At 36.9% G+C, this 19,448-nt stretch overlaps 6 protein-coding genes and 1 long non-coding RNA gene across 7 annotated transcripts; 4 read left to right on the plus strand and 3 right to left on the minus strand.

Moving 5' to 3' along the window:
* The first annotated feature begins 879 nt into the window (after positions 1–879).
* LOC112086837 lies at positions 880–2,101 on the plus strand. Its single transcript, XR_002899681.1, has 3 exons — positions 880–976; positions 1,252–1,369; positions 1,983–2,101. It is a non-coding gene; the product is annotated as an uncharacterized LOC112086837 (long non-coding RNA).
* Positions 2,102–2,948: 847 nt separating this feature from the next.
* LOC112086781 (putative nuclease HARBI1) lies at positions 2,949–4,286 on the plus strand. Its single transcript, XM_024156554.1, has one exon. The coding sequence runs from the start codon at positions 2,949–2,951 to the stop codon at positions 4,284–4,286; it is 1,338 nt and encodes a 445-aa protein (XP_024012322.1).
* A 628-nt stretch (positions 4,287–4,914) lies between these two features.
* Positions 4,915–5,875, plus strand: LOC112086783 (nucleolin 1-like). The gene is made up of 5 exons (XM_024156556.1): positions 4,915–4,969; positions 5,078–5,130; positions 5,237–5,353; positions 5,462–5,629; positions 5,743–5,875. Exons 1-5 carry the CDS (start codon positions 4,937–4,939, stop codon positions 5,873–5,875), a joined length of 504 nt encoding a protein of 167 aa, XP_024012324.1. The 5' UTR covers positions 4,915–4,936.
* Positions 5,876–8,041: 2,166 nt separating this feature from the next.
* Positions 8,042–11,132, minus strand: LOC18018814. The gene is made up of 12 exons (XM_006400159.2): positions 10,793–11,132; positions 10,527–10,625; positions 10,375–10,432; positions 10,059–10,139; positions 9,886–9,954; positions 9,529–9,767; positions 9,352–9,423; positions 9,061–9,183; positions 8,894–8,975; positions 8,689–8,735; positions 8,440–8,521; positions 8,042–8,286 (listed from the first exon to the last, which is right to left on the minus strand). Exons 1-12 carry the CDS (start codon positions 11,017–11,019, stop codon positions 8,203–8,205), a joined length of 1,263 nt encoding a protein of 420 aa, XP_006400222.1. The 5' UTR covers positions 11,020–11,132; the 3' UTR covers positions 8,042–8,202.
* A 324-nt stretch (positions 11,133–11,456) lies between these two features.
* Positions 11,457–14,172, plus strand: LOC18018815 (heat stress transcription factor A-1b). The gene is made up of 3 exons (XM_006400160.2): positions 11,457–11,914; positions 12,779–13,953; positions 14,034–14,172. The coding sequence occupies exons 1-2, from the start codon at positions 11,657–11,659 to the stop codon at positions 13,949–13,951; spliced, it is 1,431 nt and encodes a 476-aa protein (XP_006400223.1). The 5' UTR covers positions 11,457–11,656; the 3' UTR covers positions 13,952–13,953; positions 14,034–14,172.
* A 144-nt stretch (positions 14,173–14,316) lies between these two features.
* LOC18018816 (syntaxin-21) lies at positions 14,317–16,826 on the minus strand. The gene is made up of 7 exons (XM_006400161.2): positions 16,478–16,826; positions 15,922–16,015; positions 15,606–15,742; positions 15,422–15,496; positions 14,968–15,125; positions 14,744–14,844; positions 14,317–14,648 (listed from the first exon to the last, which is right to left on the minus strand). Exons 1-7 carry the CDS (start codon positions 16,684–16,686, stop codon positions 14,583–14,585), a joined length of 840 nt encoding a protein of 279 aa, XP_006400224.1. The 5' UTR covers positions 16,687–16,826; the 3' UTR covers positions 14,317–14,582.
* Positions 16,827–17,040: 214 nt separating this feature from the next.
* LOC18018817 (12-oxophytodienoate reductase 1) lies at positions 17,041–18,664 on the minus strand. The gene is made up of 5 exons (XM_024156153.1): positions 18,544–18,664; positions 18,322–18,462; positions 18,106–18,236; positions 17,851–18,003; positions 17,041–17,751 (listed from the first exon to the last, which is right to left on the minus strand). Exons 1-5 carry the CDS (start codon positions 18,624–18,626, stop codon positions 17,150–17,152), a joined length of 1,110 nt encoding a protein of 369 aa, XP_024011921.1. The 5' UTR covers positions 18,627–18,664; the 3' UTR covers positions 17,041–17,149.
* Positions 18,665–19,448: the final 784 nt, after the last annotated feature.

Genomic DNA, 19,448 nt, shown 5'->3' on the forward strand with positions numbered 1-19,448 from the left:
TTTTGTTTCGTTTAGTTAGTATATACTGTAGGTTTCGATCCAATGGTAACAGCAAAACAATGTAGAGTAGATAAATGCAGAATGAGCAGATTATATATCATTTCGGGGGTGAAATAATCACTCGTATTTTGACATTTTTTTGGTGAAATAATCAATCATATTTTGATATTTCATCAGGTGTAATTTTACCTCAGACAAATTATTTATCTTCACATGTAAATTAGTTTGAGGGATTCTCCAAATGACGGACCAAATCAGTGCGCTGTTTCCAACAGTTGTATTTCCTTAAAACATAAGACAATTTTGTATTTTATTTTTCTTCTGTTTCAATATTCAAAAATTAGAAAGAAATATTATTAGTTATATAGTTATACTTAACAACTAATTGAGATAATATTGTTCTCTGTTTCCTATTACTAATTTACTACTATGTGGCATAAGAAGAACGAACAAGTCAAAGAGATTGCAGTTCAAACAAAAACTGTAAATTTATTCAATGCAAACAAAAATAAGAAATGTAAGTTAATGGGGGTGAAACAACACAAAGACTAGAGATACAGTCGTAATTCGATATATAATATTCCCTCCATCATATATATATATATACCCGCGACTTTAAAAGTCTTTTCTTTTGATTTATCAGTCTCTGCGATTTTAAGAGCATCTACAACGCGCGTTTTTAGTAAAGTCTCTAGCAATTTTTTTGATTAAAAAATTCAAGTAGAAGAAATAGTTTGCTGGAAACGTTTCTTTAATGGGTACCGGTGGAAACATTTCTTTCGAACACGTGGCAGGTCCATATTGGTTTAAAAATTTGGGAACAAAAATCACGCCTAAAATTTTTCCCGACCAAGTTTTCATTTTCTTCTTCGCATGCTTTGGTTTCTCCGTCAAAGGGGAGAAAATTCCATCTTTCTCCGACGTCTCTCCGACTAATACAAGTCGATTCCGCATGGTGATCTCGTCATCGAATCAGGTAATCAATTGCAAACCCTAATTCCCTCTATCTCGATGTCTTCCTCTGGATTGTTCTGGTTCTCTTCGTCGATTTATAGGATTTAGAGATGATCAGGTTTTGCGGTATGTTTGGGTCGTTTTATCGATTCTTTTTGGTTCAATTGTATCTTGTGAATTGGTTTATGGATAGAGGGATCATTGTTGAAATTTTTTGATGGATTTAAGGTTTATTGAATGTTGAGGTTTGATTATTGAATGGTTTGGGATTTGTTAAACTATTTGCATTATTACAAGAGGTAAGAAAAAAAGATGAAGAACTGGAAAAGCAAGTGGTGGATCTCAAGAGCAAAATCCGAGTGGATCATCATCATCTTAATCAGTTTCCAAGTCTCAACCAAAGTTAACAAATACGGTAATGATTCTTTTCTTGCAAGAGCAAGGGGTTTATGATTCTCTCCTTAACATTCTTGTAGATCGACCATCATAGATACATACATGTATCAATCATCAAGAACAATATGCTTTATACCAAAACCAACCATCTAGTCAAAATAGGTGACAAATAAAAAAAGTTTTGATGTTGAGATTTTAGTGTTCGTGCTCCTTTGTCTCTGCAACATTCGCTGCTTAGATTTGGTCTTCTAAGACCAATTGCTTGATTTCAGGCGATGTTGGATAATGACGAATTCATTAGGAAAGCGACCTTGGTAGATACCAAATAATGATATATTTGTCCACCGAGTTCTTGTGGACATAGTTTCAGCCTCTGAAAATGCCACGGTTGGACATAGGTTCACCGAGGTAATAATGTTTATTAGTGGTGCTTTTTTCAGTTGCATTTATCATTTGAAATATTGATGTTTATTAGTAGTGCTTTATTTAGTTGCACTTATCATTTGAAATATTGATGTGTTATTAGTGGTGCTTTATTCAGTTGCATTTATCTTTTATGGCGTTGTTTTTTGCTCTGGTTCTTTCCATAAGGGAAATTAATTAATGCTTTGAAGTGGTTTGGTTAAATGCAGGTTACAGAACAAATATCTGGTTACTTTGCCTGAAAGTAACTCTAATGACTGCTTTGAACTGACATCTGGTTACCTTGCCGGTTATGAATCAAACGGATGACATGCTTCTTTTTTCCTGGTATGTTGTTATCATATTAGTAAGTAATAAATGTATATTATAGGAATGGTTTAGATGGTAGATACTGGTATTAATGAAGTGGTTAGACTAGGAATGAATGCTTTAGTTAGGTTTATGTCAACTCACTGTGGTTAGAGATGCAATGAATGTTGGGTTAGTTTTTTTTTTCATCTGTTTTGATGATCTTCTTTAAGTAGAAACCATCGATGAAGTTCTTGCAATGTTTTAATGCAATGAACTTCCTTCTTTCCTCCTAAACCCTTCACGTTTTAACTTTCTCTCTTTCCTCCTAAACTTTTCCAAGTTTTCTTCATTCCCTTTTTACTCTTTCTCTCTTTTATCCCCTTTTCAACTTTTCCAACTGTTCTTGTAATGTCTTCCACATATCCATTCTCGCATACCACAAATTTTGTTGACCTTTTAAACAGTCAACAAGAGTCTTCCCTCAATGAATCTTTTTTTCCCGAGTCTCAACTCCCTATCTTCAGTACTCAATGTATGCAAGGATCCAGCCATAGTGGAGGTACGACTGCAGAGCTCGGTGACGGTAAGAGAAAGACTTGGTCTCCCGGTGAAGATATTTTACTGATTAGTTCGTGGCTTAACACAAGTAAGGACCCAGTGGTCTCAACCGAGCAGAAATCTGGACCTTTTTGGAAGCGTATTGCGTTGTACTTCTTCAATCTTCGTTCTGCTATTTTTCTATTACTTGGTCATTCTGCTTTCATTCACTAAACCTTACAAATTCATCCGTTCATTCTCCGAGACCCAATCATCCGTTCATTCTCCTTCTCCTAAACCTTACTAAATCATTTACTAAACCCAAAATACACAATTACTTCAATCCTATGGCTTCTTCTTCTAACAATAATGGGTATGGATCAATGGAGAATTTGGAGAAACAGCTTGATCAACTTTTGGATCAAACGTTTGATCAATTTTATGATCAAACTTATGATAATGTGTTCAATGCTTATGCCGAGCATCTGGAGCCAACAAGGACCAAGAAAAAACGAGCTTATATTGATAGAGCTCGAGAAGAAGGCCACATACGTCTATGGAATGACTATTTTAGTGAGGAGGCTATATATCCACCACACTTATTTCGGAGACGTTTTCGGATGAACAAGCCATTGTTCTTACGTATTGTCGAAAAACTTTCCAATGAAGATCGCTTTTTTCGACAGAAGAAAGATGCCCTTGGAAGGCCTGGTCTCTCTGCACTTCAAAAGTGTACGGCTGCCATTCGTCTTTTGGCATATGGCTCTGCTGCAGATGCGGTTGACGAATATCTCCGGCTCGGCGAATCTACGGCTCGTTCTTGTTTGGAACATTTTGTTGAAGGAATCATAACTTATTTTGGCGATGAGTACCTTAGGAGACCCACACAAGAAGATCTACAACGGTTACTTAAAAAGGGAGAACAACGCGGATTTCCCGGTATGATAGGAAGCATAGACTGTATGCATTGGGAATGGAAAAATTGCCCAACCGCTTGGAAAGGGCAATATACACGTGGTTCGGGAAAACCAACTATCGTTTTAGAAGCTGTGGCATCATATGATTTGTGGATATGGCACGCATTTTTTGGACCTCCAGGTACCTTAAATGATATTAATGTCCTTGATCGTTCACCCGTTTTTGATGATATCATACAAGGTCGAGCTCCCCAAGTGAATTTCCATGTCAACGGACGGAAGTATAATTTGGCATACTATCTTACAGATGGTATTTATCCAAAATGGGCAACTTTTGTTCAATCTATTCCACTTCCACAAGGCAGAAAAGCTACAAAGTTTGCTGAAAAACAAGAAGGTACCAGAAAAGATGTTGAACGTGCTTTTGGAGTCTTGCAATCTCGTTTTGCAATTATTAAAAATCCAGCTCTTTCTTGGGATAAAATAAAAATAGGAAAAATTATGCGAGCTTGTATCATACTCCATAATATGATTGTAGAAGACGAAAGACATGGATATACACATTTCAATGTTGAAGAATTCCAGCACATTGAAGGAAGTGGAAGTTTTAACGTCGATCTCTCGTATTCAACATCAATGCCTACGAATATTGCTAATCTCATGGCAAATCGAACTAGAATTCGTGATACAGAAGTGCATTACCAGTTGAAAGAAGATTTGGTTAACCATATATGGGAAAAATTTGGAGATGATGAAGATAGCAATTGATTATTTATGCTAAAAATTTATGTTATATATTGTTTTAATGTTTGTATTAATTATGTTTAAATTAAATAATTTGTTTTTCTAAATTAAAATATAATTTTTTTTTTGAAGAAACCCTATAGAGTTTTTTCCATTGGACCATACTAAATAAGTGGATCTCTTTAATAAATTTTTTCCCTAGTTTTAATATTAAAAAAATTGGGAAGAGACCAAAGACGGTTTTTGCATTGCGGATGCTCTAAAAGTCTTTTCTTCATAAGACGGGTTTGTTGATCTGTTGCAACAAAATGTTGTAAAAGAAAATGACAGGAAAAATGTGTACGATGATGATGATGATGATGATAATGATGGTATTGGTAATAATGGAATGTGGAATTGGTAATAAAAGCATGTAATGGAATGGATACTAATGGAACAAAAAAAAGACTGTTACAAAATTATACGACCATGCCATCAAAATAATATAATAATCTCGGATTCAATGAAGAGAGGGTTATGTTTTGGTTAACCGTTCGGTTCATCATTATAAAAATCAGGGTTCGTCTTCTTTGACCCCAAAACATAAAAAAGAAGAAGTTATCCTTAATTGTTACTAAATCCCAAAAATCTTAAAGCAGCACAGCCTAGGGTTAGTGCCGCTTCTCAACTTATCCATGGACGACGAGCCCTGCTGTAACCCCGTCACCGTAATCTTATTCTCTGTTTCTTAATTAATGGTTTCTTCACAAATTTTAGCCATGTTAGAAAAATAATATCTGAGAATTAAATTTCTGATTAGATCTTTTGTACTTTAGGGTTGGAATTATGAGGAAGTTATGAAAGCCTACGAAGAGTCCAAGAGACCTCGGTAAATTGGTGCTTTCTTTTTCCTGGGAGATTTGTGTACGTGTAAGATGTGTTGTTGTTGCATGTTGATAATCTTTTTTATATATATATTATCTCCTGCAAATTAGGGTTAGGATTTGCGTTGAGGGATTCGACACTTCACTTCCTGAGGATGATAGCAAGAAGGCGCTGATTAATCATTTCAATTCATGTGGAAAAATCATTATATTTTACTTCGAGGACAGGTTTGTGGCTTATTTTGTGAACAAACAGTTGTGAATTTTTGAATCATTGCTGCTAAAAAGACGCAATGATAAATTTCTTATTATTTTTATGGACAATATATGGAACAGATGTGCTTTTATGGTTATTCGCGGAGAAGACGCAGAAGAGAAAGCGTTGGCACTCAATGGAAGTGACGTGGGAGGATGGAATGTCTCTGTTAAGGTTTCACCTGTAGTATATAAGAAGTCTTTGACTCCTCAGCAAAGAGATGCAATGCAATGCAATGACCCACGATTGTAAGTAATTGATGCTTCTTTTTCTCTTTGTTTGTGTTTTTTTTTTGGAAATTATTGCATCTGTAACTAATTAAGATGTGTGTTCTTATGTTGTGTTGATAATATGAAATCAGTATGCATTACATTACCGTTACGGGATATGACACTTCGGTTTCTGATGATGATCTCAAGATAACTTTGAGAAAACATTTCGGTTCATGTGGAGAGATCATACATATGTATATTCCCAGAACCTATGATGGCTAGAGTCTTCCCAAACATCAGTGGTTTGTGGCTTCTTCCAATTTCGTGACAACCAAGTACCACTTGTGAATTAATTCTCTTACCAGCCTTTTTTTTGTTTTGTTTTGGTTACAGCCATGCTTATGTTTATTTTTCCGGAGAAGAGGCAGTAGATCCCGCTGTGAAACTTGGTAAAAGTTTGGGGCTACTTGTTTGGGCCTCTCCCAAATTAAACACTGGTGGTGGTGGTGTTGGCTATACGATCCCACGTACGTAATTCCTCGTTCTTGATTCTTGATTCTTGATTCTTAACCTCAAAGTAAATCTTCTCATGAGCTCTTTTGGTTTGTTGTAGCTCGCTGTATGGAGGTGTGGCGGAGCTTAACAGGATAAGCGCTATGAGGATGGCAACGGACTAGAAAGCTCTCTCTCTATCTACTCGAATTCTTATCGTGATACAACAATGCAACCATTGATTTTATTATTCCAGATTTTATTATTCAATCAAGCTCCTTCTTTCGCATCCTAGATTTTGCAAGCAGCTGCATAAAGGGCACACAGCTTTTTTGTTATCCTGAAAATTTAGTATTCAATAAATTGGCTTTTGCTTATTAGTTTTTGACTTCTTAAACTAATTGAATGGATTCGTGAAAACTTTACCTTTTTTATTCATAAATCCACAAATAAACTCAAATAGCCCATCAGCATAGTGTGTTCAAATCCTTCTATGCATATTCTTTTTCGCTTATCAAAAGCAGTGTGGTAGATGCAGAATCTATTAATTCTATAAATACTGAAGATTTCTATATTGATTAGTGTCCAAGTTCAGTTTGCCTATTCTTTTTCGCTTAACAGATTTTCTAGTTTCCTCAAAATCTTTCAGAAGCAGTGTGGTAGATGCAGAATCTATTAATTCTAAGAATGGCTTCTACATTGAATAATGTATAAGTCGCAGTTTCAAAACAAAAATAATGAGAATCAAGAAAATCATATGCGAAATTATACAACAAAAACAAAAAAAAAGCCATTATTCTAGTTTTATATCAATCACTAACAATTATAACGGAAAATAGGATTGGAGTTATCAAGGTTAAAACTAAAAGTTGGACCAATGGCTAAAGTGAAAAAGACCACATAGTCACATACAGTAACTACTATCAAGACATTAACCAAATAACAACATAAAGTCGTTTTTGTTTTTGCACAAATATTGAGCATGTATAACCCATCATTATTTTTGGCTAATGCTGAGCCGGCTGTGATGGAGATATACATTTTACTTTCACTATAGTAATAAGAAGATCAAGTCAAAGATATTGCAATTTTATTGTTTTTTCAAAACGATTGAATGTCAAACATTTTGCAATATTTTAATAAATACATTGCAATTCAAAACAAGCTGTAACAAAATTAATTCAATTCAAATCATAATAAATGTTTTTTTGTGTGAAAAGAACAACACAAAGATTAGAAATGTAATACTTCTTTCGTCTCACAATATAGGTCGTTTTAAACTTTTTCATACAAATTAAAAAACTAATCTAATTTTCTGTTTTACACCTCATTAATGTAATATGTTCACACTCATTAATCATTAATAAGTTGAAAAAATATGGATAAAAAATGAAAAATATATCAAATATATGCATTAAAAACTGAAAACAACTTATATTTTAAAACAAAAAAATAAATACTAAAACGACTTACATTTTGAAACAGAAGTAATATATTTTAATTAATATATTCCAAACTTTCATAATTAATAATCACAGATAAAATCAAACAACAAGCTTGCTTTGAGTACTTTTTATCATCTATTGATCAAAAAGTTGTAACAGAAAATGGCAGGAAAAATGTGTATGGTTATGACGAAACTTTGTGTTACATAAACTGCATAATCAGTTTCCAGTGTCAGATGCATTGTAACGTCGTTAGTAAATATCCCACACCACGGTCTCTCATAGCGTAATAAGCGTACATTGCATACATACACATATATAAACATATCATTCTATATATATGTGTGTGTGAAATTGGTTACTTGGTATGTGTATGTGGTCTGAATTTGTGATGATACATGGGACAAACACAATAATGCCAGAACACAGCTATCTGCTACAGAGATGGTAGCATCAGATGTGGCACTGACGCAGATTGCTTAGTACCTTGTGTTAAGAAATGCTCCAAAACTACTACTATTTTTTTTCTTTCGACTCTCATACAAAGCATTATTTATGATCAATGTTTTGTCAGTAATTAAGAATTATGCGACCATAAACCAACAAGGCATCAAATGGAAAACATATTTTGATGATATAAAAGAACCATAATAAGATAATCTTCATCTCCTCTCAATTAACAACGCCGTTCAAAAATCGGTGACTAAGAACAGCTTCAGCCACTGGCCGTTTCCTATGATCAGCGTACAACATTGCCTACCAAAACACCACACACACAGTTTAAGATTTTAAATCAGTTGACTAATATTATTATAGGCTTTCTGAAGATGATTTGATCAGAGTTCAGTTTTTATCTTATTTTACTATGAATAAAAGATACATGCAGAGAAATTGGAGGGACTAACAAACCTGGAGTAATTCCCAACCAGCTCTATCACCAAGATCCAGAAACTTAACAGCTTCTTCAAGGCGTTCATCGGCTAAACAGTACCTGTATGAAAAGTTTGGTTAGGTCTTTCAAACACACAGACACTTGGAGGAACAATCGACTACTAATTGTAATACAACGGCTCTTAAACTAAAGAAATTGTTGCTAACTAAATATAGAATTTTAGTTAGAAACAATTTTAGTTTTTCTGGACATAGCAAGAGGCTTACTCTCTTACTGCCTCAATATCCAGCCGGAATGTGTTTTCCAGTAGTCTCTGCAGTTCATCAGAGTAAGTTACGGTTAACCAAAAACTAATTGGAGAAAATATTTCCAACACAAAAAGATGAGAGCTGATGTATAAAGAGATTGTGTTAAGATGAGCAAAACAGAGCTGTTTATATTATTAGCATCGCATCCAATAATATATCTTGCCTGAAGAGAAAGAGAATCCATTACGCCTGCTTCACAGAAAGGAACAAAGGCTAAGTATGCAAGAAGAAGACCGGCTTCGTATCTGTAAACCACAAGAATCTGTTATATCTTTACAAATAACATGCGCAACTTAGAAAATGACAGAATTTCGAGAGCAAATGCATTACATGTCATCTGCAATCCCAAAAGCTCTCTTCTCAAAAACTGTGAAAGCGCCAGAAGCAGTTGCCCTTCGCCAAAGTTGCTCTGATAGTGTACCAGAAGTCGCTCCTTCTTCCAAGCATGATGGCCTGTAAGGTAAACTCAGTCTATTCTCAAAGAGTTCACAAATAACATTATTAACAACTCTAGTGGCCAGTTATAAACACCAAGACCAAAATGGCAGGAGACTATCAGAAAGCTATAATTGCTGAGGATAAACAACCAGACAGGGAGAGAAAGGGAGAAAGCGACAGAACCTTATGTCAACAGAAAAGGCTAGATCTCGCAGCCTCGGTATTAAATAGATGGCTTCTCTCTCCGCTGGTGTACTGAAGATAATTTTACCAGAAAATAATACTCAACTAAATTAGCATTGTATATTGAAGGAGATATCTGTGCTAGCACTTTCAGAAACTCGCAGGGAGGAGGCATACTTGAGAACAATTGAGGATGGCCCGAGGCTCTGGTGTAACCTGTCATTATCATGCATAAAGGCTAGACCTTTCATTGCACCCTGTAGGATCTTTATGACATAGTTTCTTCTTCTTTTCATCGTCTGCTCTTTTTCAAAAGGATTCCATACTCCTTGGGAGAGAGCTCTTGATGTTTTTTCACTCGCAATTCGTGCGTAGTCAGCTGCACTATCTTTCCCACCATCACGAAAAGCCAGCCACTATATGCATGAATCAATTCAACCTCTGTTCCATAAGTTATGCCAAAACAAATATCCACATGCTTGTGCAGCTTAGACTCAACAAACAAAGCTAAGTGCTACAAATCGTAAGCCTGACCTGTTCCCCAAATTGTGTCTCAAAGCCACCAACAAGTATAAGCAGGTTAGCAGGCAGATTTTTACTGCTCTGCGTAGACAAGCAGAATAACAAGATGATTACACTATTATCCGCCGATGAGATGAAATTGCTAAGAAACCGTTTAATAATTTTTGCATGGACACTTATCCAACCTGGAGAAAAGAATGTGCATTCAACTCGTTTGCTGCCATCATGTCAGCCTCAGTTCCACCAGCACGTTGTCCGGGATATACCTTTACCAGAGACGAGTATGTAAGACAAAGTAAAAACAGAAAGCAACTTAAGATCCAAAATGAATTTTTTGATGTATAGACTTTTAATCCTGAAAGGAGGACTATCACATCAGAACAAAGTATGCCCTGATAATGTAGGGAGATTCACGAAAATGGAAAATGCCTCCAGAAAAACAATAATCTTTGCTGACAAAAAAAAAATAAGAAGAAAGATTAAGAGAGCATGGAAAATCACCTTGAAGGTGATAGGTGTTCCTCGAAATGGACCCTGAGATATTCTTCCTTCATATAGTCTGCAGACAAACTGCCGTGGCTAATACATTTTTTTAAACTTGACCAAATATAACACCATCTAATACAAATGTTTACATAACGCCAAAACTGTACCTGATCTTAACGCCGCCTTCTCCAATGTCTTGAGCTTTTAATCTCCCAATATCAGCGGATGTATTTTCAAAGTCAGATCCTGACTGCAACCCTGAATAACTACCAAAAAAAAAGATGGAAGCTTAGAAAACGAAGTAGACCAGAATCTAGCAAAATCCAGATGCTCAATAATCATATGGTAAGTCAATGTAACCCACCTTTACACCAATGAAAGCATATAATTTTGAGATTTAGCTAAAGAGAGAAGATAAACTGAGAGTACTTACCTTGTTACATTCATGAATCCGTAGCTTCCGATAAGCCGCCCTACCTCGAACGAGTCAGCGCTGGTGATCAAACTCGCCGTCACCGCATGCAGTCGCCGAGTCGGCCGATTCCTTCCACGCGACTTCACCATCCGACGACCGGAGAATCCATCGCCTGATTGTCGATGGATCAAAGAGAAACGCGAAACGCATTCGAAAGAAACGCGATGAACAACGATCGGATTCATCGTTTTTGTATTGTGTTTCGCCGATTCACTTCAAATTCTTTCAATTTTTCAATAACTGAAAGAGATTCAACGAGTCAATCAGTCATAGTATGAGAGAGAGATAAGGGCCACGAAAGTTTTCTCTGCGTCCTACGTGGTTTTTTATATTAGTAATAAATAATATATCTAACACCGGATAGATTATCTTATCATTTTGACGGTGTATAACAGGCCACGTATGAAACCTCACCGAGTAAAAAAACAAAAGTAAGAGAAAAAGCGACGTACGTGCTACGTGTACCTTCTAAACCGTAAAACCGAACCAAATCAAAACACACAATATGAAATTTCGGATTGAATTCATAAATTTTCTTTTGAACCGAACCGAAATTAACATAACGAAGTCACCGAACGGAAGAGACTTAACCGAAATGCCCATTTCTGCCTTCTCGCGAGAAGTCTTTCTCTTTCGGCTTTAAGGGAAAAGATCAAAAATTGGGTCTTGAACACTTGAGAAAAAGAGAGTCTCTGTGTAGGTGTTTGAGCTCGCTAAGAACGAAAAGGTGATTATCTGTGAAGGTGGAATCGATCTAAAGATTCTTCTGCATATCAATCAATCGGCTGCTTCAGTGCGTAGTTCTTGCTTGCTTTCCGAGTTATGGAATCGGTTCCTGAATCCGTACCGTCTGCGAACTCAAATTCGTCGTCTGGACCGCCGCCGGTGAACTCCGTGCCACCATTTTTGAGCAAAACCTACGACATGGTTGATGATCCTTCGACCAATGAGGTCGTGTCTTGGAGCAGCGGCAACAACAGCTTCGTCGTCTGGAACGTGCCGGAGTTCTCGAAGGTGCTCTTGCCAAAGTATTTCAAGCACAACAATTTCTCCAGCTTCGTCCGGCAGTTAAATACATATGTAAGCATCTCTCTTTCTGCTGATTTAAAACCAAAAGAAAAAGTTCGGATTGAATAGTTTTATCTGTGTCTTCGTAGCACAATTCAGGGAAGTCTTGAAGTGTTCGGAAAGTGTTAACCGATGGTATTTATAAGGATTGTTTAGAGAAAATTTGAAGTATTTAGGCATCCATTTAGTTATTACATAATTTGTTTTTTGTATCTATTGAGCATTTGATTGTTCCCTTTAATTGGTTCTTGCATCTCATGAAACTGGTTTAGTCAGTAGAACTATTCAGTTATGTTCTCTCTGTTTGAAGCCTATATAGCTTAGTATTGTGGTTCACTGACAAGATCCGTGGCTGCATTTGAATTTGAAACCTTGTCAAGTCAGTCTTTCTACTCACCAAAAGATTATATAGAAACTTGCAGGGTCACTTTCACGTATCCTCAAATATGGCTGAAGATTGGTTTCCTCAATTACTTTCTGCCTTGTAGCTCTTTATCACAAAACAAATTGTCTATCAGTTGTCTGAACATTACCTTTGTTTTCGTTTGTATATGTCTGTCCAGGTACATATTGATAAACTTAGAACTATTACCTTCCTTAATTTATGGTAGAGAAGTTGTTTCCTTATTAACCTTACGTTTTAACTAGAATATTTAGAAATCTGAGCTTAAGAAAGGTTGTCAGTCTGGAATTTGTGGTCCTCTGGTTATACCTTTTTGTGCACTTATTCTATGTTGGCTTTCTACTTCCTCAAGCAAATTTTTGTTGTTGTTGTTGTTGTTGTTGTTGTTGTTGTTGTTGTTGTTGTTGCATTGTTTCAATTCTTCAATTTGAATTTCGCTGATCTCTGTAGTCTCTTTGTATTTTTATGTCCAGGGTTTCAGAAAAGTTGATCCAGATCGATGGGAATTCGCAAATGAGGGGTTTTTAAGAGGCCAAAAAAAACTACTAAAGAGTATTTCGAGGAGAAAGCCTTCTCATGTGCAGCAGAATCAGCAACAAACTCAAGTTCAGAACTCATCTGTTGGTGCTTGTGTCGAGGTGGGGAAGTTTGGAATAGAAGAGGAAGTGGAAAGACTTAAGCGGGATAAGAATGTTCTTATGCAAGAACTCGTCAGGTTAAGACAGCAACAACAAGCTACAGAACACCAACTGCAAAATGTGGGACAGAAAGTTCAGGTGATGGAGCAGAGGCAACAACAAATGATGTCGTTTCTAGCAAAGGCTGTTCAAAGTCCAGGTTTCTTAAACCAGTTGGTACAGCAGAATAATGATGGCAACAGACAGATTCCAGGAAGCAACAAAAAGAGGAGACTTCCTGGAGATGAACAAGAAAATCGTGGAGGTCATGGGGCTAATGGTCTTAACAGCCAGATTGTCAAATATCAGCCATCGATAAACGAAGCAGCGCAAACGATGCTCAGACAGTTTTTAAATACTAGCAGCTCACCTCGGTATGAATCTGTTTCGAACAATCCTGGCAGTTTCCTCTTGGGTGATGTTCCCAGTTCCAACTCTGTAGACAATGGAAACTCCTCCAATACAGTTTCTGGAGTAACATTTCCGGAGGTTTCATCCAACTCAGCTCACTCAGGGATGAATCAAATACATGAAGCAAGTTTGGATCATCATCCTCAAGCCAAACTCGTTCAGCCAAACTTAAGTCCAAGTCCAACCCAAGGTGTAGCAGCTGCAGCTTCATGGAGCCCTGAATCTGATTTAGTTGGATGCGAGACAGGTAATGGAGAGTGTTTCGATCCAATAATGGCTGTTTTAGATGCTTCATTGGAAATGGAAGGCGATGCAGTTTCTCCTGAAGGGGATGGCGAGATAAATGAGTTACTGAATGGGAACCCTAAGCTGCCTGGAGTCCAAGATCCATTCTGGGAACAGTTCTTTACTGATGAAATCCCAGTGACTGGAGATACAGATGAGAATAGTGACCTGGTAATGGAGCAAGAACCAAACGATTGGACCAGAAATCAACAACAGATGAACCATCTTACTGAACAAATGGGACTTCTTTCCTCAGAAACACAAATGAAATGAAGGTAGCAACATCGGTGTAGTTCAAAACGTGTTTCTTTGCAATGTTGTTCTGTCTTGAGAGATAATCAATTGTTTCTCACAGATGTAGAGTTTCAAGCGAGATTGTGAAGGGGATATGAACGGAGGAAGAAATATATGAGATGGTGCTGTTATTTGTTTACCCTTTACATTTTGACTTGGAGATGCACAAAACCTTGTAAACAGAAAAAAAAAAAAAAAAAGAGAGAGAAGAATCTTAAAAGATTTACTACGATGCTTGTAAATAATCTTCGAGTAGAGTGCGCTCTGTGATACTTTTGTGTGAACTTCGATCGTGTTCAATTACCATATCACGACGGTAATCTGTGGCCCCTGAACGATTAAAGAAAAAAACGGCGTTTCATATGTTTACTAAACAAACATGTTCATATTTTATTGCTTATAAAGATCTTTAAATGGGTTTAATACATAAAGCATTCACACGATGAGAAGTCAAGATTCAATTCTATTTAATGGGAAGAACGATGGGGTATAAATAATCTGTACAATAGATATACTTCTTCAATGGGTCTTTGTATTAGTTTCATAGATTTGTCTTTTGCTTGATGCTTGAAGGTTGAAGCTTGGAGTTTGGTGCTTCATGGCTTCATGCTTACACCAAGACAACGATGATGACAATGAGTAGCACAATCCCAAAAATGAGAATAAGTAGGCATGTCTGCAACAAAATAAAACATATAAAATTTAGCTTTAGCAGCTAAAATATGGAACCATAAAATTGAAGGATTGATAAGAGGTCTCTAAAGAGTGTACCAAAGATGAGTTTGCTCTTTGAGTTTTAGATGCTTTTCTCAGTTGAGCAGTGGCTTGTACAGTTGCAGCATGTGAGTTATCAATGTTAGAGCTGATATCATCTGCCAAATAGACATTATAGTTTTTTTTTATTTTCGTACGATGACATTATAGTTTTTTTGAGATTTTACAGAGGCATAAGGAAACAGACAAATTTAAAATTTCTGATTGTCGGGGTTACTTACCGATCATAATTCCTTGATCGTTCACCAAAACCGCTAGATCTTTGAAGATTTCATTTACTTCGCCAATCTGTTCTTGAATTTCTCTAATCCCTTGCTCTCTTTCCTCAATAATTGCTTCATTGAATGTTATTTCGTTATCTAAAAACACCACTTCCTGCCTGGAATGAGAAAAGTAAGAAGTTAATAGCATGTGGCTGCAAGATATGAGTTAACACAAAATGTTCAAACTGAGAATATAGATCTAATGAGTTCTCGTGGCCATAACCAACATCGGAAATGCGACTAACCCAATATTTAGCTTATATCAAAAAATTAAGACTACTCTATTGATACGGTCTGAATTCTCAAACTTCAGGCTTGACTCACATTTTGAGTTCTGTTTAAGCTAAGCAAATAATCCAGAGAATTAGCAAAGATAATAGGCTATAACATACAATTAAATCATACTCATCACCTTCTTGATTGTAGAAGAAGAGTTTGCTGCTGGGAGTTCCTTATAGATTCAGTATCTAGTTCTTGTGCATTATAGCTGCATGGAGTGGCATAACAGTGAAGCATGTGTAAGTGAGACTCAAATTCCACAAACTATCAGTAACAATCCATGATCTTCCGTTACTTAACATGTATTAAAAGTGTACCTGGTAGGTATTTCTTTTGTAACCACAGGAGTATATGTTATTTCTCTTTCGGCTGCAAGTCTCTGAGCTTTCTGAAACTCTTTGAGAACTGATTGGAAATCTTTGGCTAGTTTAGCATCCGCAATCTTCTTAATCGGCTGCAAGGAAAACAAGAGATTATATACATAATAGAATTAGGAATAATGTCTATCAGGTAACCAAAATTGGAAAAAAAATGGCAACCAAAAAAATGGGTGCATTAGTACAATTTTATTTCGCATTTAACATTTCATTAGGAACGTATGAAAACGAAACAAAGATGTTAACATTTTCTTACACTAGCTGATCCATGGAGGTCGGCTTCGCTAGCTTCCTTAAGTTTGACTGAAGTATTCTTCACCAATTCTGATATCTGTAGCCTTGTCTTTTGCCTGCCAACAAACGAACCAAACACTTTAAGACAATTTGCAGAAGAAAAAAAATGATGTAAAAATGCTCAATACACACAAATATAAACTCGAAAAAAAGAGATAATTTCAGACACTAATTATAGTTTGGCAGAAAACCCCAAAACATTATTTACAACGTATAGGCTCTGGATATGCACGAGACAGCAAGAACGATAACAGTCAACGATTAAAACCTAAGTGCCCTAATTATCACATCGTTCATCCATTTCGAATTTTCTCAAGAATTCAGCTTCAAAACAATAAGAATCTTTACACATAACCATACAGAATAAATAAGACTATTAGACAACCCTAACAAAAACTAATAATCGTTATCATTAAGGGAACCGACCTAGAAAAATCGATAATTAGAACAAAACCCCTAATTAACTCAGAGATTTAGAAAACAGAATAAGAGAGTGAGGAAAAAAAGTTGCTACTGACAGCTTTTCTCGCAATTCAAGAGTATCCTTGGGCGTTCCGATCGAATTAACGAGGCGGAAGAAGGAATTGACGGCCGTGCTGATCCTGAAAATCCCGGCGGCTACCTCCTGAGACGGATCCCCACGAGACGAAGGTTTCTGCTGCCTCCCGCCGGAAAAACGATTAGCCGCCGGAAAACGAGAGCCAGCTTCGAGATCTTGGAAACTCATCTTCTAGTCTCTCGAATCTCTCTATCTCTATCTCTCGAGGGGAACAAAAATGATGAAGCAGATGGGAAGAAGAGTTAGGTAATAAGTTTTCCAAATTTTATTGTTATTTTTTTTTATAAATTGCATAAATTGATTTAAACTCATGTGGTCCGCGTGTATATATTAAGGTGGTGGAGGGAATTTATTAATACGTCAAAAAATTATTTGGCGGTGCTGCCACGTCATTTCGAGGGAAGGATCCTGCGCTGTCGTTGTTGACCCGCGCTTTACCGTTTAAAACTTAAACTCTGGTCCGTTTAAACCGGACAGAATCAACTTCTAATTGTACCAAAGCAGAGATAATCTTTTAGAAACTTGATAAAGAAACTCTGTTTTTACTCAGCAGCAAAGACATACCGTATAAAGAAAGCAAATTGCGACAATGTCGTCTTATTACATGAAAACAAAAACACATAGCATTGTATTAATCCGAAGGTGTCGAATCGAGAAAAGGGTAATCGGTGTAACCAACGACAGGATCACAAGTGTAAAACGTTGCTCTATCATACTTATTCAACGGTGCATCCACTTGAAACCTCATAGGCAAGTCCGGGTTCGCCAGAAACCACCGACCGTAAGCAACCAGATCGGTTCTTTCCTTCGCCACAGCCGCATTACCGTCTTCCCTATTGAAACCTCCGGCGGAGATAAAAGTCCCCGAGAAGGCCTTCCTCATAGGCATTAGCGTGTGAGGAGGACACTCTGATATCTCTCCCATTGTTTTCATTCTCGCTTCGACCACGTGGCAGTAGAGGATTCCGTATTTGTTCAGAGACTCCGCCATGTGAACAGCTAATGCTTGCGGGTTAGTGTCTCCTGATTCCATGTAGTCGGCGAACGGAGACAGCCTGATTCCAACACGATCTGGCCCGATCTCTTTTGACACTGCCTCGACTATGTCTAGAGCGAATTTGCAACGGTTTTGCAATGATCCGCCGTATTCGTCAGTTCTATCGTTCACCGTGTCCTTCATGAACTGGTCGATCAGATAGCCATTAGCGCCATGAATCTCGACTCCGTCGAAGCCTGCAAACAACAAACAAACAAACAACAACAACATGTTCAATTCAAAGGACACATCTATAAAGAGTCTTTGAATGAATAGCCTTTTGAATTGGCTTATACCAGCTTCCATAGCGTTTCTTGCTGCAAGCCTGAAATGGTCGACAATGGTGGGGATTTCTTCGGTGCTTAGGCGTCTTGGAGGGGTAAACATGGCTTCGTCTATCAATGGCTTGTCGGTACAAGAGATCGGAGCTTGCCCATTTGGCTGAAAGCCTTGAAAACACACACACACATACACAATAACGTACTCTCAATACACTAAATCAAGGGATTGTTGACCATTCGAGAAGATAGATAAATTTGAATTTGACAAACCTCGATTAGAAACGCGGCCAACATGCCAGATCTGACAGAAGATGATGCCGCCTTTGGCATGAACAGCATCCACGATTGGCTTCCATGCCTCCACATGCTCTTTAGTCCATATCCCAGGAGTATCTTGATACCTTCAAGAATCAAGGAGCAGGTCACGCAAAAATGTGGGTCAGATCAAAACCCAAGCTTTAGAGCAGAGTGGGTTGATTAGTTTACCCTTGAGCTGTATCAGAAACTCCGGTGGCTTCAGTGATGAGAAAACCTCCTGGTGTGGCTCTCTGGGAGTAATATAAGACAGCATGAGGCTGAGGAACGTTCCCGTACGATCTCTGTCTCGTTAATGGTGCCAGAACAACCCTGAATCATTAATACCAAAACGATCAAGCTTGTGATTGTGTATATATTTCGAGGATGGAACAAGGAAAGACATATACATACCGGTGGGAAAGATTGAATCTTCCCATCTTGTATGGCGTGAGGAGAGGGATACTCTGTTTCGTTACTGCGTTTTCCATTTCCATTGATTCCTAAAAAACTGGATTTTTTTTTCCTTCTCTGTATGTGGTTCTTTCTCTCAAAACACTTTGAATATGGAAGAAGATGGATACATCCACACATATATATATACATATTGGTTAGTGGGAAAGCAAAGTTTTTTTTTTTTTCCGTCTTATGGACGTCAACGTCATTGTGAACGCATCCATAGGCGGACCTTCACCAACTTGCATTTCTTCATGACGTATTCATTGACGACATCAAAAAGTTTTAAAACAAAAATTTCGAACTTATTCCTCCAACTTCGGAATCGACTTTTTGATCCATTCGAGCTAATTGGATCATGATTGTTCCATATACAAGAAACGTAAGTTTTGAATTTCAAATTTTGTGATAGTGGATTTCAAATCTGCAAAAGGAAATAGTTCAAAGGAGGTTTTGAATCCAAAAAGACCAGTTTGACTAGATTTTTGATGGAGTTACTGTACAAAAAACTATGAATGAATATTTCTATAGAATAAAATCGAAACTTCAATCAATCGAGAATCTCTTAACTTTACCTAACTTGTCGATTTTCACCTTCTTCTCATGTGATCTTCCTACTTCGAACATTGCTCTTAAGACTTTGGAATATAAGTGAAGATCCCTCAAACACAAATTACAAAGGCATTCTTTCCATTACCAAGAAATAAATTTTAGGGAGGATTACTACACTAACCTTATAAAGTATTTATATTATTTGTTTGGCGCACTTTTATTTTTTTTACAAAACTAACTTAGCATACCAAAAATACTCTTTTTGCATTTGTTAAAAAAAAACTAATTACGAAAATGCTATTACTTTTTTA

Source organism: Eutrema salsugineum, unplaced genomic scaffold (assembly GCF_000478725.1).
Source record: "Eutrema salsugineum unplaced genomic scaffold, Eutsalg1_0 scaffold_2, whole genome shotgun sequence".
Taxonomy (NCBI): Eukaryota; Viridiplantae; Streptophyta; class Magnoliopsida; order Brassicales; family Brassicaceae; genus Eutrema; species Eutrema salsugineum.

Excerpts from the sequence above, each read along its gene's own strand:
- LOC112086781 (XM_024156554.1), top strand. The coding sequence starts at position 2,949 with ATGGCTTCTTCTTCTAACAATAATGGGTATGGATCAATGGAGAATTTG.
- LOC18018814 (XM_006400159.2), bottom strand. The coding sequence starts at position 11,019 with ATGAATCCGATCGTTGTTCATCGCGTTTCTTTCGAATGCGTTTCGCGT. Across the intron at positions 10,626-10,792 it reads GGATTCATGAATGTAACAAG|TTATTCAGGGTTGCAGTCAG; the intron begins GTAAGTACTCTC and ends TTTTTTTGGTAG. Across the intron at positions 8,287-8,439 it reads CTGGTTGGGAATTACTCCAG|GCAATGTTGTACGCTGATCA; the intron begins GTTTGTTAGTCC and ends GTGTTTTGGTAG.
- LOC18018816 (XM_006400161.2), bottom strand. The coding sequence starts at position 16,686 with ATGAGTTTCCAAGATCTCGAAGCTGGCTCTCGTTTTCCGGCGGCTAAT. Across the intron at positions 16,016-16,477 it reads CTTGAATTGCGAGAAAAGCT|GCAAAAGACAAGGCTACAGA; the intron begins GTCAGTAGCAAC and ends GTTTGTTGGCAG. Across the intron at positions 15,497-15,605 it reads ACAAAAGAAATACCTACCAG|CTATAATGCACAAGAACTAG; the intron begins GTACACTTTTAA and ends CACTCCATGCAG.
- LOC112086783 (XM_024156556.1), top strand. The coding sequence starts at position 4,937 with ATGGACGACGAGCCCTGCTGTAACCCCGTCACC. Across the intron at positions 5,354-5,461 it reads ATATTTTACTTCGAGGACAG|ATGTGCTTTTATGGTTATTC; the intron begins GTTTGTGGCTTA and ends TATATGGAACAG. Across the intron at positions 5,630-5,742 it reads CAATGCAATGACCCACGATT|TATGCATTACATTACCGTTA; the intron begins GTAAGTAATTGA and ends ATATGAAATCAG.
- LOC18018817 (XM_024156153.1), bottom strand. The coding sequence starts at position 18,626 with ATGGAAATGGAAAACGCAGTAACGAAACAGAGTATCCCTCTCCTCACG. Across the intron at positions 18,463-18,543 it reads AGATTCAATCTTTCCCACCG|GGTTGTTCTGGCACCATTAA; the intron begins GTATGTATATGT and ends TTAATGATTCAG. Across the intron at positions 18,004-18,105 it reads TGGCCGCGTTTCTAATCGAG|GCTTTCAGCCAAATGGGCAA; the intron begins GTTTGTCAAATT and ends TGTGTTTTCAAG.
- LOC18018815 (XM_006400160.2), top strand. The coding sequence starts at position 11,657 with ATGGAATCGGTTCCTGAATCCGTACCGTCTGCGAACTCAAATTCGTCG. Across the intron at positions 11,915-12,778 it reads TCCGGCAGTTAAATACATAT|GGTTTCAGAAAAGTTGATCC; the intron begins GTAAGCATCTCT and ends TTTTATGTCCAG.